General features: G+C 40.4%; 1 protein-coding gene across 10 annotated transcripts in view; it reads left to right on the plus strand.

The window, feature by feature from the left end:
• atp8a2 (ATPase phospholipid transporting 8A2) overlaps positions 1-14,806 on the plus strand; it is a 49,485-nt gene that overhangs the window by 30,091 nt on the left and 4,588 nt on the right. For all 10 annotated transcript variants that reach the window (XR_009770829.1, XM_061714011.1, XM_061714012.1 and 7 more), the window contains 10 exons: positions 4,417-4,600; positions 5,968-6,078; positions 8,212-8,286; positions 8,656-8,778; positions 9,231-9,309; positions 9,398-9,459; positions 10,073-10,129; positions 12,428-12,535; positions 14,234-14,322; positions 14,520-14,624. Coding sequence is in view for 9 of the 10 variants with exons in the window: in XM_061714011.1 (XP_061569995.1) it covers positions 4,417-4,600; positions 5,968-6,078; positions 8,212-8,286; positions 8,656-8,778; positions 9,231-9,309; positions 9,398-9,459; positions 10,073-10,129; positions 12,428-12,535; positions 14,234-14,322; positions 14,520-14,624 (993 nt within the window). In the remaining variant the exon portion in view is untranslated. The remainder of the gene's footprint in view (positions 1-4,416; positions 4,601-5,967; positions 6,079-8,211; positions 8,287-8,655; positions 8,779-9,230; positions 9,310-9,397; positions 9,460-10,072; positions 10,130-12,427; positions 12,536-14,233; positions 14,323-14,519; positions 14,625-14,806) is intronic.

The following is a 14,806-nucleotide window of genomic DNA, read 5'->3' on the forward strand; positions in this document are numbered from 1 at the left end:
TGTAGGTTATTATTCACTTTCTGCCGGCTCCCATGGACGAGACACAAACAAAAACGCACACATGGCCATTAACATTTTACATTTACAATGACGCAAAGTGCACCCCTATCATACAATGTTTAGTGGATGTTCCCTTTTTTGGTCATGCTCCAGTCAGAACCAGCTGTGATGTTTAACAAAAGAGTTTCCACTTGTCCTTTGATGTGTGTGTGTATGTGTGCGTTTGTGTGTGTAGCCAGGAGGGATGTAACTGAGTCCGTCTTGCATATCCAAGCTACATCCGGACTCAGGTCTCACAGGCCTTGCAAACAGCCTGCAGCTTCCTCTCTGCTGTCCTCTCCGTGCATCTTTCTCCCCTCTTCTGTTTCTTACCACTGGACGAGACCTGGAAGGTTATTTCTTGCAGACCAAAATCACCTGGATCAGCTTTGCTGCAGGAGAATCACAAGATTTTCTATTTGTGATTTTGGACAGCTGCTTGTGTTTGTATAACCAAAACATATAAGGACAATTTAGTTTCAGCTCAAAATTTTGTAGTATTTTAAGGAAAAATATTTATCTAGAAAAAATGCTTAAAAAAGATGTGACCTCAGCAAGAGTGATGTGAAAATGATTGTTTCAGTTGTTCATTACAAAATTATTACAAATTTAACTTCTGTACTTCAAAATTCATGAAGGAGAAGGGATTGATGTTCTGGGGCATTGTCTGCAGTGAACAGCCATCACAAATATATATTTCCTTCTAACTCAAAACTGCTTTGGTTCACATTGTATTAGTTTGTAACAAAAGTTGACACTCCTTACCATCTTATAACAAAACTATGGTTTAACTCCAGAATGATCCTTTAAGTGAGCGCTGTCCTAGATGTATTTACTTGATGCCACTTTTACACTTAACATTTACTTGGTCTACTTTTCTTATCCACCTAAGTGGATCAGTGCTGCTCCACGTCACTGCACGCAGAGCAGTTCAGTGATATTCTGCTGCCGATTATCTGTGGCTGAAAACCACCTGAAAGCCTACGAGACGGCAAAAATGAACAATTGCGAAAGCCTGGAAAAGTATGAATACATACCTTCTTTTAAATCTTTTCAGATGTCACATCCAGCAGTCAGCTGTCAATCAAGTTGAAATCATTTTCTGATAGGTTTAGTAGTTAGTAGTTTAGTAGTAAAAGAATGCTTTGTAAATTGTAATTATACATTATAAAAGATGCACTCAAACTGGTGTTAAATTAATGAAAATTGAAATGTTACATGATGAAAATGTCTTCATTCTGAGTAGCTGTCAGCACAGCTCACTGATAGTTGTTAAGAACTCATAAGTGCTTCACCCAACCCCACTTCCTAAAGAAAAAAGAAAGAAAACACACGCACACACACACTTAATACAAAACAATGTCTTAGTGCAATGTGCGTTTAGAAGGTTTTTAAACACTTAGAGCTGAGAGTTAAGCTGCTTTAGCGTCTTTCTCCTCGATCATCTCATTAGGCCTTAGCTTTATTACAAGGCTTTGTGGGAGGTCCCATCTCCTACACTGGGAATTGGTGTACCAGCAGATTCCTGTAATGACTGGATACGTACGTCCATGTACATGCAGTGCCCTGCTGTAGACAAAGAGGCACAGCTTTGATTTGGAAGTTTTTGTGAGATTACAGTATTTCTCTTTTTCTTCTCTGTGTGCACTCCCATGTCTCAGGGGGAGGTGGACCTGAGGGCTCTGGTACACATGGGTTCCCGACTTCACTGTGCGTTTGTTTATTGGAGGACATAGCAGCTGCTTATTTTCTGCTTGGTTCCACCTTCAAGAGCACTAGGAGCCTTTCATCTTTCCAGTTCCACTTTGCATAATCCCAGACACTGTTGGCAGTGTTTAGAGGAAAGGTAGAGGCATAGATGAAGAGGAATCTTTGCTAAGAGGCCAAGAGAAGCAAGCGCAGATGCCCTCACACAGACCTCAGGAAACAAAATATAAAGCAGTTCTGACGTGATCTTATTGTAAAAACATGTTCATAGAGGATGAGTTTGGGTGATCTGTGAACTCCACTTGGGAGTGTGAGGGGTTCAGTATATTCATAATTTCATTTTGTCATAAACTCGTCATATTCCATTTGCTCTGCAGGTGATGGCTCAAGCAGCTGCTCCTAATCAAATTTTGTAATGTCATTATCACATCACTGACAGATGTGATGGGCATTCACAATTTATGCCGAGCACCAGGAGTTAGACTTGTACTCTCGTAAACAGTCGCTGTAAATGTCAAGCATTGGCAGCACTTTACGGTCCTCGTCAATTCAAATCAACATAATCTAATGTATAACTGAGGCTTGAGTGACTTTAATAATCAGGAAAATGTAATATAAACATTTGCTATGTGGCTGTGAGTTAGTGTCTGGTGACACAACCTGTAGAATATAGCACTGAAGGAAATCAGTTATAGGACTCTAGAAGCCGTTAGTTCACCAAATGATGATCATCAATGTATGGATTTATGATAAAATTGACATTTTACACTAAAAATCATAAATACAATTTCTAGATGATAAAGCTTCTGGACTGGAAGTGGTTTGGAAATGATGACTTGTTTTTTTTGTTTGGCTTTAATCCCGGTTCCAGTATCACTTTTCTCGCGTTTCCTCCTTTGGAGATGTGCTTTATATCTATCTTCCCTGTTCCGCCAGCAGCTGGTCAGTGAAGCTGTGTGTACATATGAATGAAATCCAGTGGAAACACTTCTTCTTTGCCAAACATGTTTTAATGACAGAGATGAAGAAAAATTCAAACTCGGGGGTGGGGGGTCGGTCCAAAATGAAGCATTCAGTATTTAAACATAATGTGTGCAGCTGGTTTACTCCACCACAACGGGCTCCCAAGGATAACTAACAATTAGCTCTTGTTATGAAAAGCCTTTGATTGAACTGTACGCATGAAATGGAAGTAAATGAATGGGATATTTACTGTGATTATATAATCACAAAAATGTGACTATTTTCTCTTTTTTTTCATGTTTTCTTTTTTTTATATTCTGGCTAAAAAAGGGATGAATGAAGACAGAAATATGTCAAAAATAAGAGAAATTTGTTTATTTGTTTATTTGATGAGGATCCCCATTAGTCTTCACCATGTGAAGACTATTCTTCCTGGGGTCCACACAAAGACATACAAAAGATTACAATAATCACAAATCAAAAAGGGTGAAAACATTCACCACATCAATGAATTACTGGTCAAGTTAAATCCATGTTTGATGGTTGTCATTTAGTAAATTCAGGGGATCAAAGATAATTCCACACTTATCCGTTCCCACCAGAAAAAATGTGATTTTTGGACTGCAAGGCTCTGGACAGTTTGTCCCAATTAACCTGGACTTGGAAAATGCAGCGTGATTAGAACTTTTACATACAACTCTTTGATACCTTGATGAAGGACTGTCCTGCTGTATGCATCATGTTTATGGTGAAATGATGAGTATTTCCGCTCAAATATGTCTGTATCTAAAAAAAATATTTTTTTTGTTAATAAAATAAATCACAGCCTACTAAACACAAAACTGAGACGCAATAAGTTGACCTAGAGCTTGGCAGTAGCGATGCTAGCAGATTAAGACCACTCACCAGACTCAATCTTCCTTCATTTCGTTCCATAACAGGTGTAGCAAGATTTTCTTTAATTCCTCTTTAGTAAAACCAAATGGAAAACTATTGCATTTGAGGGGATAGGACTTGTGGCATTTGAGCATTGCTTATGTATCTGCAGACAGAACAAATGTCTTAATTTAAAGAAAAATGCGCCCACTGCTTCCACAAATGTGCCATGATACTATAACATCCTCTCATAGTGGCCTTGAGGGAAGTGGCTGTAATCGAGCCTCTCTTGGTTCTCCATTGTCAGTGAAGAGACAGAACCGGTTCTAGACAGAGGATCAGTGACACAGGTCAAGAGGGTGGAGAACCCCTGGAAGCTTTTTAAACAAAAGTAACGTCTGAGGAACACTCAAATACATACTAGTCATGGATAAATCCATGTAAACACAGACATTTGCAGTGTAAACACATCTAGAGGGAGTTTCACCAAATCTTATTAACAGAACAGTGAATCTTTGTTCTCTAATACCCACTGTCGACTTGTAGGCAGAGTGTGTGTGTGTGTGTGTGTGTCTGTGTGTGTGTGTGTGCGTCTGTGTGTGTGTGTCTCTGCCAGCCTATCATCATTCTCCGTTTCCCCCTTCAGCTGTTTCCCTCTTTTAGTTTTCCAGGCTTTGTTTATACTAATGGCTGATGTATTTACCTCTTACTTTCTTACTTCCTTGAGATATATTCTTTAATCCTCCCCTCTTCTCCTTGCATCTGATTCCCTTGCAGTTCAGGCAGCTGTGTACATTTAATCTGTCAACTCTTTCCATCTGTTCCCTGCAGAGTGTCTCCACTACAAAAGTCAGAGATCGTGGATATGGTAAAGAAACATGTGAAAGCCATCACCCTGGCGATAGGTGACGGCGCAAATGACGTGGGGATGATTCAGACGGCTCATGTTGGAGTGGGAATCAGCGGCAACGAGGGAATGCAGGCAACCAATTCTTCTGACTACTCCATTGCACAGGTGGGATATGACATAACCTGGAAAGGCATGAAAGAGGATCGTTCATATGTTCCACTGTGGTTTTGGATGAACGTAGATTAGAGATGCTGTTTTTTTTTGTCTGCCCACTAAATTGTATTTAAGCACTGAGTCCTACAGTATATGTTTATTTTTCACTTTATTCTGATTTAACGCTATGACACCTCAGGGTGGTGAAAGAAGGGAGACTTTACTCTAAGTGATCAATGAAGTATCATCAATGCAACGATGCTTCACACCACATGCATTTACAACCAGCAACATCTCAGTACATTTATATTCACAAACTGGAGAAAATGTTTATATTTTGTCACTGTTGGGATTTCTTCAGTTTATCATGTTGCTGGTTAAGTTAAGTGCATGCAACATAAATATCTCAAAATATCATGAAAGTAGAAGTGAATCATTCTTTAAAGAAAATAAATGAAAAAGCAAAGCAATATATTTTTATTCTGTACCATGAATGGATGAATAAATACTTAATTGAAATAAAAGGCCTGAAAGTCTGTTAGCATTGTCAGATATTTATGCCCTAAAATAACTTTAAGGCGCCAGACCTCAGTTAGCTAAGGGGTAGAACTTGTTCGTGCAGTCATTGTTAAAGAGGAACAGGTGATATATAAGACCTCTCTTATTATATTCATAGACCAGAAGATGAACAAAACACACACAAGCCTTTAATGATAGCCATGTCATCAGTTCACTATATCATTAAGAAAAACAAATCCAATATGAAGAAGGGTCAAGTTGACATTTGGGAGAACAAAAGGACTCCTAGCGAAGACCGCCGGTTGTTAGGAGGTTCAATCAAACCCCTGTTTGATTCGTGGTGTATCTTTAATAAGCTCTAGAGTGGCGGCACTCTGTTCCTCTGTGTATTTACATCTCCAGGAATATGATCGTTACCTGAGAGAACCCATTCTTAACTCCTGACCACAAGATTTAGCACCAAAAGTCTACAAGTCAACGTTGTAACAAACCTGATGCATCTAGGAAATGGGTTCTGTGAACTGGTGAGGGTTACAAGATGTCTTTTTGACTGCAATGATTAAATTATAAATCAAAGAAACAGATTTGATTGTCAGTTCAGGCTTGTGCTGAAGCCAGTGCCGCGAGGAAAGATTACTTTAATTAATTAACAATTTGGTCTTGGAACTAAAGATCTAAAACAGTCATATGGCTGTTTTGAAAAAAGTGCGTGCAGCCTGCTCAACTTATTTTTTATCAGTGACCCTCTTTCAGTTTTTTCTGTTTTCATATAACCTCAGTTCTTCTACCTTTTGATTTTAACTTTTTTTTTTCTTCCACACATGAATATTTCTGTGTTTTCTCTCCTTGCGTCTTGTCAGTTCTCCTACCTTGAGAAGCTTCTGCTGGTCCACGGCGCATGGAGCTACAACCGTGTCACAAAGTGCATCCTCTACTGTTTCTATAAGAATGTGGTTCTATACATAATAGAGGTACGAGTCCCGCCACCACACCCTGCCTGTTTCACACACCCACACGGTTACATTAACAGAGACATTTTGCAGCTGTTTGTGGACCCGGCTGACAGTGATGGACGAGGTGCCCTTCTGGTGTCTGCTTTCTGTCTGCATTGCGTGCACACAGACACACACACACATTTCACACACACATTGCACATAAAAGTGTCTTTAGATCAGCAGTGATGAGACCTTGGCCCTTAAGGTCAGCTGCTGTGTGTAAATGTACTTGAATTACACATGTTGCATGTTCTTATCTTTCATCCCTTTTGAAGACGAAAAAAAAAAAAAAAACCCATAAAGTAATTCATTGGAGTCTATTATGAAGACTTGGTGTTGGGTTTGTTTTGGTAAATTCCTCAGAAATTAAGGTTAATCTGCATTGTCTTGTCTTGAGTTATTGTTGAAGTGATTGAAACAGGACGTGTGTGTGTGTGTGTGTGTGTGTGTGTGTGTGTGTGTGTGTGTGTGTGTGTGTGTGTGTGTGTGTGTGTGTGTGTGTGTGTGTGTGTGTGTGTGTGTGTGTGTGTGTGTGTGTGTGTGTGTGTGAGAAATAATGGGGCAAACTACAACCCCTGCTAGGGAAGGGCGGTATGGACTAAAAAATGTATCACATAATTTCTGGCATTTATCCCGATATCGATAAAAATGACGATAAAAAAAAATAACAATTCAACTCCACCTTTGTAACTATAAATCTATCACCACATTCAGTCTTTGGAGCCCCCAAATCATTGCTCTAAAAGAATACAAAATGCTACTAAACTACACCAATTAAACTGAATTAATAAAAACCAATTCAATGAGTACACTTGTACTGCAAAACTATAATGACTCAAGCTCCTCGCTCTCAGATCCACCATGTTCTTTCTGGTTCTCTTTCTTTCTTTCTTTCTTTCTTTCTTTCTTTCTTTCTTTCTTTCTTTCTTTCTTTCTTTCTTTCTTTTTTTCTTTCTTTCTTTCTTTTCTCTTGCTCATTTCTTTCTTTCTTTCTTTCTGGCTCCTTTCTTTCTTTCTTTCTTTCTGGCTCATATCTTTCTTCTTTCTTTCTTTCTTTCTTTCTTTCTTTCTTTCTTTCTTTCTTTCTTTCTTTCTTTCTTTCTTTCTTTCTTTCTTTCTTTCTTTCTTTCTTTCTTTCTTTCTTTCTTTCTTTCTTTCTTTCTTTCTTTCTTTCTTTCTTGCTCATATCCTTCTTTCTTTCTTTTTATCATTTTTACCGCGAGATGACAAATTCTTACCGTGGGGAATTTTTTGGACAGTATATCGTGAACGGTAAAATATCGCCCATCCCTAACCCCTGCCTGTCTGTTATGAAAGGCATTTGTCAGCTGTGGTCCCTCCCACAAATCCAGTCTGCTGTGTGACTTTGAGGATGCCAGCAGGTGCAGGTCCTCGTGGGGGCTGCAGCCTGCTGTCCTGCTCACTCCACCACCCTCTGCCTACGTGGAAACACGTTTGTGTTTCTGTGATTATCTCTCATTAATGGCTCTCAGCAGAGCACTTGGGGCAAAAGGTTAGACTGCCTCCTTCCACTTAGTGAAGACAGAATACAAGTGGGCCGGCCGAGTATGTGCTCGACAGAGTGTTTGTGTGTTTCTGACCTCACCCCTAGGCTGTGTGCTCTACTGTATGCCCCAGGAATGCCACAACTCCCACCAGCGGCACCAAACATTTTCTCTATCTGCCCCCAGATCAGCTTGTGTCGGCTTTGTGTGTGTGTGTGTGTTTGTGTATGTGTGTGGTTGTGTGTCCGCACATTAAGGCATTAATGAAGTGTGCAAAATTCGCATTAAATGCTATGTTTCAGTAATTTAACTTCTGCTATTTTGGAAAGTGCTTTCTAAGCAGCCCCAACCTGCGCGAGTAATGCATTTAAAATTTAACGCTGGATACATAATGGAGCTGCAGGATGTTTTGCTGTTATGATGGGATGTTTTTAATTTTCATTGTGTTCAAAATATCTTTTCGTACGTGCCTAAACCATTGTGTAAAAAGAGAGACTTTTATCAAATTTTCACTGCTGTTTGCAGTATCAGTGGCTCACTAAGGCACTTCTACTCTCTGCTATTGTTCCCTTCATCCCTTCTCATCCCTCTCTTTGTGTTCCAGCTATGGTTTGCCTTTGTGAACGGGTTCTCCGGCCAGATCCTTTTTGAACGTTGGTGTATAGGCCTTTACAATGTGGTAAGTGTCTGCCCTACTCAAACTATCTCATTTTTTCCTTCTTTTTTTTTCTATCTCACCCCTTTTTCACTTAAATGACTCACTTAAACTTGCTTTCTACCCTGAATCTCAGCTACTTTGTCTTGTTACCACTACTGTTTCTCCATGCCGTAGAGGTCTCTCTACGAGAGCGTGTTTCTGTGTACTCTGTAACTGCAGTGCACACTTTACGTCTGACTCCAGATGCCTTCAGGCTCCCTGTTTTTTAAACATTATGGAATTCCTTTTAGTGCTGATCTGATAAGAGCTCTAACTGTGCCGCGAGTCGTGTGTATTTGCCTTTTTGCTTTGCTTTTAAATGGCTTCATGTATATTTTCCATGTGCTACAGATTTTTACCGCACTGCCTCCCTTCACCCTGGGGATTTTTGACCGGCCATGCAGCCAGCAGAACATGCTCCGCTTCCCACAGCTCTATCGAATAACCCAAAACGCTGAGGGATTCAACACCAAGGTACGTGAACACACATTCACACTCGCAGCTGCTCACACTTCTGAATTTACTGCGATTTTTGTCCTCTGCATTCACCTCATGGCTGTTTGGGATTTGATGAGTGATGTCCGGCTGTTTACTGTTTGGGATTTCGGCAAGTAAACAAGGTGTGCATGGAGACTGGGTTGTTTCCATGACAACTGTTAATTAAATTCATAGTCGCAGAATAAGGAAGTCTTTCACTTTTGACACTGTATCTGTGTGTATGCGTGTGTGTTTGTGTGTGTGTGTGTACGGTACAGGAGGGCTCTTTTGATGGCACCAACACAGAGGAAGTTGTGTGTTACTCTGAGGAATTGCTGTGTTTGTATGTTTTTATGTGTGTGGGAGGCATATATGTTCTTTGGCATTAGTTTGCACTGACTTGTTTTCCAATATTTTCTCCCCCCTCTGTGCTTCTCTCCATCTTTCAGGTGTTTTGGGGACATTGTATCAATGCACTGATTCATTCAATTATTCTCTTCTGGTTACCACTCAAAATGTTAGACCACAGTAAGTAAATTAAGGATGCTCTTCTTGTACTGTTCATTAATTCTGCTTCACATTCGGTCATGAAGTTGTATGTCTGTGTTGTCTGCAGCCTCTCCCTTCAGTAACGGCCAGGGAAGTGACTACCTGTTTACAGGAAACATGGTGTACACAGTAAGCAGCTTTACTTGTATTTTCAGAGTGCAGATTTATGTTTTTTTTCCCCTTTCAACACCAGTCACTCATTGTCCACCAGCTCTGTGCTTCTTCTTCCTCAGAGTCTTTTTGAGTCTCCAGTCAATCTAGTCTCGTCTAGCCAGTCTGTCTCCTCTTCACACTCATCCATCTCTTCTCCATTCAGCCTTCTATCTCACACACTATCATTTTACTCCCTACACTCTCACGAGAATGTCTATGATGTTTATTTGTTGTGTGTGTTTGGACTATGTGAGGGGTTGCAGAGGTCTGGGCTATTTTAACAAACATTGCAGAGTTTACTATAAAACATTAATGTTTATTATCTCCACAGTCGCCAGTGAACTAATCTGGTTTCTGTTTTTGTGTTGTGTTTTTCTGCCCACCCGCTTCTCTCTTTGTTTGTTTGTGTGTGTGTGTGTGTGTGTGTGTGTGTGTGTGTGTGTGTGTGTGTGTGTGTGTGTGTGTGTGTGTGTGTGTGTGTGTGTGTGTGTGTGTGTGTGTGTGTGTGTGTGTGTGTGTGTGTGTGTGTGTGTGTGTGTGTGTGTGTGTGTGTGTGTGTGTGTGTGTGTGTGTGTGTGTGTGTGTGCAGTATGTGGTGGTTACTGTTTGTTTGAAAGCCGGGATGGAGACCACCGCTTGGACCAGGGTAGGAACATTAATACACTCTTATTAAACTGCAACTCATGTGCTGTATTTTATACAACCATTGATAAATGTAAAAGATTGGGGGCCTGCTCCAAGGATTTCTCTCTTCTTCTACTTCTTCTTTTTGTTTTTATGTGACCAAGTCCAAATGTTTCATAGTCAGGAGAGGCCTGGGAAAAGATGTGGTGTAGCTTGAGCTTCTATTAAAGATTTGAGGTTTTGTTGCATCCAACTCTCACATTTATAGTAGTTGCATTTTTTTTTCCCATCGGAGACCTGAATTATGTCAAATTTATACAAAGCCCCCCCTCTTTAAAAAAAAATAAATCTGGAAAAACGTCCAAATGTTCCATTATTAACACTTCATAACCATTTAATTCAATCCAACAGATTTACTGTGAAACAGCTGCAAAAGGTGTTGAATAGACTTAGAGAGATTAATCTTGTGAGTAAGAAATGGACATCGTAGCTGCTCTGAAAAAGCATAGCAAAGGAGAAAACCAGACCCAAAAATCAAGATTAGCGTCTGTTAGATTGATATTAACTACAGAAACACAAGAGCGAAACAGATTGAATTTAACATAGTTAAGTTAGATCCCAGATGTTCTCTTTCTTTTTTCTTCCCAAGAATGGTCTATTCAAGTGTGGAGAATTGTTGTAAAATCATATAGTCGACATTAAATAATCAACAAGATGTGTTCTAAATAATGTTTGTAATATTTCACATTTGATCACCGAATATTTGTTTTCAGACTCAAATGTAAGTATTTGTCCCGTGGGTAGAATATGAAGACACTTTGGACTTGGATTAACTGTGAATGGCTGTTGTCCACCATTTTAACATTTATTAACTGTCACTTTAGTTAAAGTTATGGGATGATTAATCTATAGAGGAATATTCAGTTAATCCTATCTGTCTTGTATAGTTTAATTATATCACTCAGGCTACACTGCAGCTCTCACATCATAATAATTGGACGTAAAATGACAAATATTTAAGCTTACAGCCAACACGGTATTCCTGAAGCTTATGCTATACCAAGGGTCGGCAACCCGCAGCTCTTTAACGCTGCCCTAGTGGCTCCTGGAGCTTTTTCAAAAATGTTTGACCTTTTTTTTCCTTTTTTTCTTCTTTTTTTTTTCTTTTTTACTTTTATTCTTTTTTTCTCTTTTTCCTTTCCTTTTTTTCCTATTTTTCTCTTTTATTCTTCCTTTTTCCTTCCCTTTTTAATCTCGATCTTTCGACTTTTTTTTTCGAAATTTTGACTTTTTTCTCGAAATTTTGACTTTTTTCTCAACATTTCAACTTTTTTCTCGACATTTTTACTTTTTTCTCGAGATTGTACTTCAACATTAATCTTGATATTTCGACTTTTTTTCTCGAAATTTCGACTTTTTTCTCGACATTTTGACTTTTTTCTTGAAGTGCATAATGAAAAAAAAAAATTTCCCCCCAGTTATAACTAGTTACATACAACTTTTTTTTTTTTTTTTGCGGCTCCAGACATATTTGTTTTTTGTGCTTTTGGTCCAATATGGCTCTTTCAACATTTTGGGTTGCCGAAAAGTGTGCTATACTGACATGTGGCATTTTTTTTTAAAGCTTTAACTCTGTCTTAAATCACAGAAAGGTGGCTCTGTGTTTGCTGGCAGGTTCTTTTGCTGGGCATTATAGTCAGAAGCACTAATACCCGTCTCACGCTTTTAGTCTAAAATCTAGTTATTGACCGTACAAATGCACCACATATGAGACATATGAAACCAGTCACACAGTTTACACAAGCAACTTACCCTTGACGTTTGCCTGATTAAGACAGGCAACAAAATAATAGCAGGAAGTAATACTGGAGAAAACAGCCAGGAGGAATCTGGACAATGAAACAATAAACAATACTGAGTTAAGCATGCGCTTTCAACTCCCAGTCCAGAAACAACATCAGCAGAAGTGGATGCAGAGTTTATAAAAACAGTAGCTCAAGACACAACAGGGACATGATTCGGTTTATTATACCCACTGTTGGAGCGACAAAGACCGGCAGGACAGTCAGATAGGTGCTGACACCTTTGTCTGTTCAGCTGTCCGCACAACAGTCTGTGAGTAATGAAACAACGTCCCACTGGAATTCACACAGTGTCCCCTTACGGCACATCACAAAGACAGGGCATGGAGGGAGGAAAAGGTTGTCTATTTTCAGATGAGTTGTATGTATTGTATGTATACTATTTCACCTCGTGTTGTTTCTCTTCCTCTGTGTTTTACTTTATCATTTTTTTTTATTTTCCTTTCCCTGTGTTTTAGTTTTCACACCTGGCAGTGTGGGGAAGCATGGCGCTATGGATGGTGTTCTTTGTCGTCTACTCTGCCATCTGGCCCTCCATCCCCATCGCCCCCGACATGCTGGGCCAGGCAAGTTGCTCCTCATAAACACACGTCAATCATTTCAATCACGGGGAGGTAATGAGGGTTGTTGTAGTCTCTCCGTCAATGTCCAACATTTGCAACATCTCCTTGGTTGCCAGTGCATGGCGTCAACGCGACACACCTCATGGGTGTTCCATGTCAACACCGCTGCAGCCCCGGGTGCAGTTTATACCCCTTGCAGCCCCTCTCAGCAGGCAGCACCTGCTGCATGTCACCCGAACCCCGGTCTTTTACTGCCCTCTCTGGAGGTGTTGATTCAAGAGGGTGGGCTGCTGCTGGTGGTGGTGGGGCGATGAGGATGCAGTGGGGGTGAGGAGAGCGTTCATGCCACTCCTTGATTAGGAGATTCATTTTTAGAGTTCAGGTATAAAGGCAGGGGTTGGGTGAAGTACCCCACTGAGTGGGTTGGAAAAGGAATAGGGCCCTCTCAACTCCCCAGAGCCCATTAATTCAATTTGTATCAGAAATCAGGAATGCGGTCAAATATCTCTGCAGCTGCTCAGTCTAACAAGGGAATGGCTAGAGTCACTCAACCACTGCCCCTCAACCCTCTATCAACCTCCCCCAAACTACCCTATTACCTCTCTTATTTCCGCTGTCCCTGCTATCTATATTTCCATCTGTCCAAGAGGGGTCAAAGAATGGAAAAAAAGAGCTGTTACGTTCGGCTCAGCATAACTCACTATTGTGTTGATTTATAAAATGATGGAGCCCAACAGTCTGATTTTAGTAGCTATTAAAAAAAAAAAAAGTCGGAAAATCCTTCGTGCTCGGCATCCATCGGCATATCACACACCGTGTTTCCTGTGCTCTAAAAATGAATTGTTTGTCTCAGTACGTGGGTGTTATGTCACATGCGGAGATATTTTCCTGGAGTTGTCTGACTTATTTTTCTTGTTATCGTCTCTTCTTGGAATCAAATTGCTTCTGTAGCTCTGACTACAAACGCAGGACACAAGAAATACTGGTTATGGGCAATAAATTAGTGGAAGTCATGGAGATTTTCCCTTAAATATTTACGCTTCCAGAAACAAAGACTGCGAAAAGACCACACAGCTCTTGCTTATAGCCAAATAAGAGACGTCGGGAGTCGTTTGTGGGATTAACAGTAGCAGGTGAGGACAAGCAACAGAGGAACAGCTACTAATGATGAAAGAAAGTTGTGAAAGGGTAAGATTGAAGGGAATTACTGGGGAAAGACGTGTGGGAGGAAAAAGTAGGATAGAGAAACTGACAAACCAAGACGGTGATTAGGCGCATGATTAATCCCGGGAGACGGGCCGAGAATGGAGTCAGAGGTCAGCTAGCATGGTTGCAGCTGGACTGCATACGCAGGCAGGGGGGAATCTGCGGCTTCTTACAGGCATTTTTTTCCCCCTTTAACATCACAGAAGGGCTGTATGAGAGTTGTGGGACCCCTGTGTAAAATCTCGTTTGTGGTGTTGAAACTAGCTGTGAGAAAGCTGTGAAAAATGTTTGGCTGAGATTGGGAGAGTGTTCAGCTTTGGCTAACTTTCCCTCTCCATGCTCTGTCTGGCGCCCTGCACTTTGATTCTCCTTTTCTTTTTGCCTTTTGCCACATGTGTTAGTCTCTGCTCACTGCTGAGAAAAAAAATGACTTAATCCTCAATTTGGTTTAATGTGCAAGTGAAGACAAATAGAGCCTGTGTGTTGTCATTTCAGGCTGGCAGGGTGATGCAGTGCTGGCACTTCTGGCTTGGCTTGGTCCTGGTGCCTACTGCGTGTTTGCTCAAAGATTTTGCTTGGACAGCGTAAGTAGAACACATTTAATATAAATACATGGGAAATCCATACAGGGACTGTTTAACTTACCTGAGTCATTTACATAACCCATATTGAGTCTATGTCAACACTTACACTTACTTTATATTATGAATTGCATGTGTCTGCAAATTGAAACACTCAGACTTTCCATCATGGGTCTGAGGAGCTTATTTCTGCTCCGCAGCGCACGTCGCAGTGTGAGGAAGTCTTTACTGGAGGAGGTGCAGGAGTTGGAGGCACGCGCCGTTGACCCAGGGGCGGCAGTACTTAGAGACGCCAGCGGTTGCAGGTATGTAAAAACTGCAGGGCATAATGGGATCTCATGCACTTTCATACCCATATTTAGTTGTATCATCTGTCATGATTTTTTATTTTTTTTTTTTAAATAATGTTGCATTTATTTAGTGTTGTTTGCATACAACTAGAGTTTTGTCCATTAATTGTACAGAATTTCTTGATGTGTGAAAATAA

Source organism: Cololabis saira, chromosome 22 (assembly GCF_033807715.1).
Source record: "Cololabis saira isolate AMF1-May2022 chromosome 22, fColSai1.1, whole genome shotgun sequence".
Lineage (NCBI taxonomy): Eukaryota > Metazoa > Chordata > Actinopteri > Beloniformes > Belonidae > Cololabis > Cololabis saira.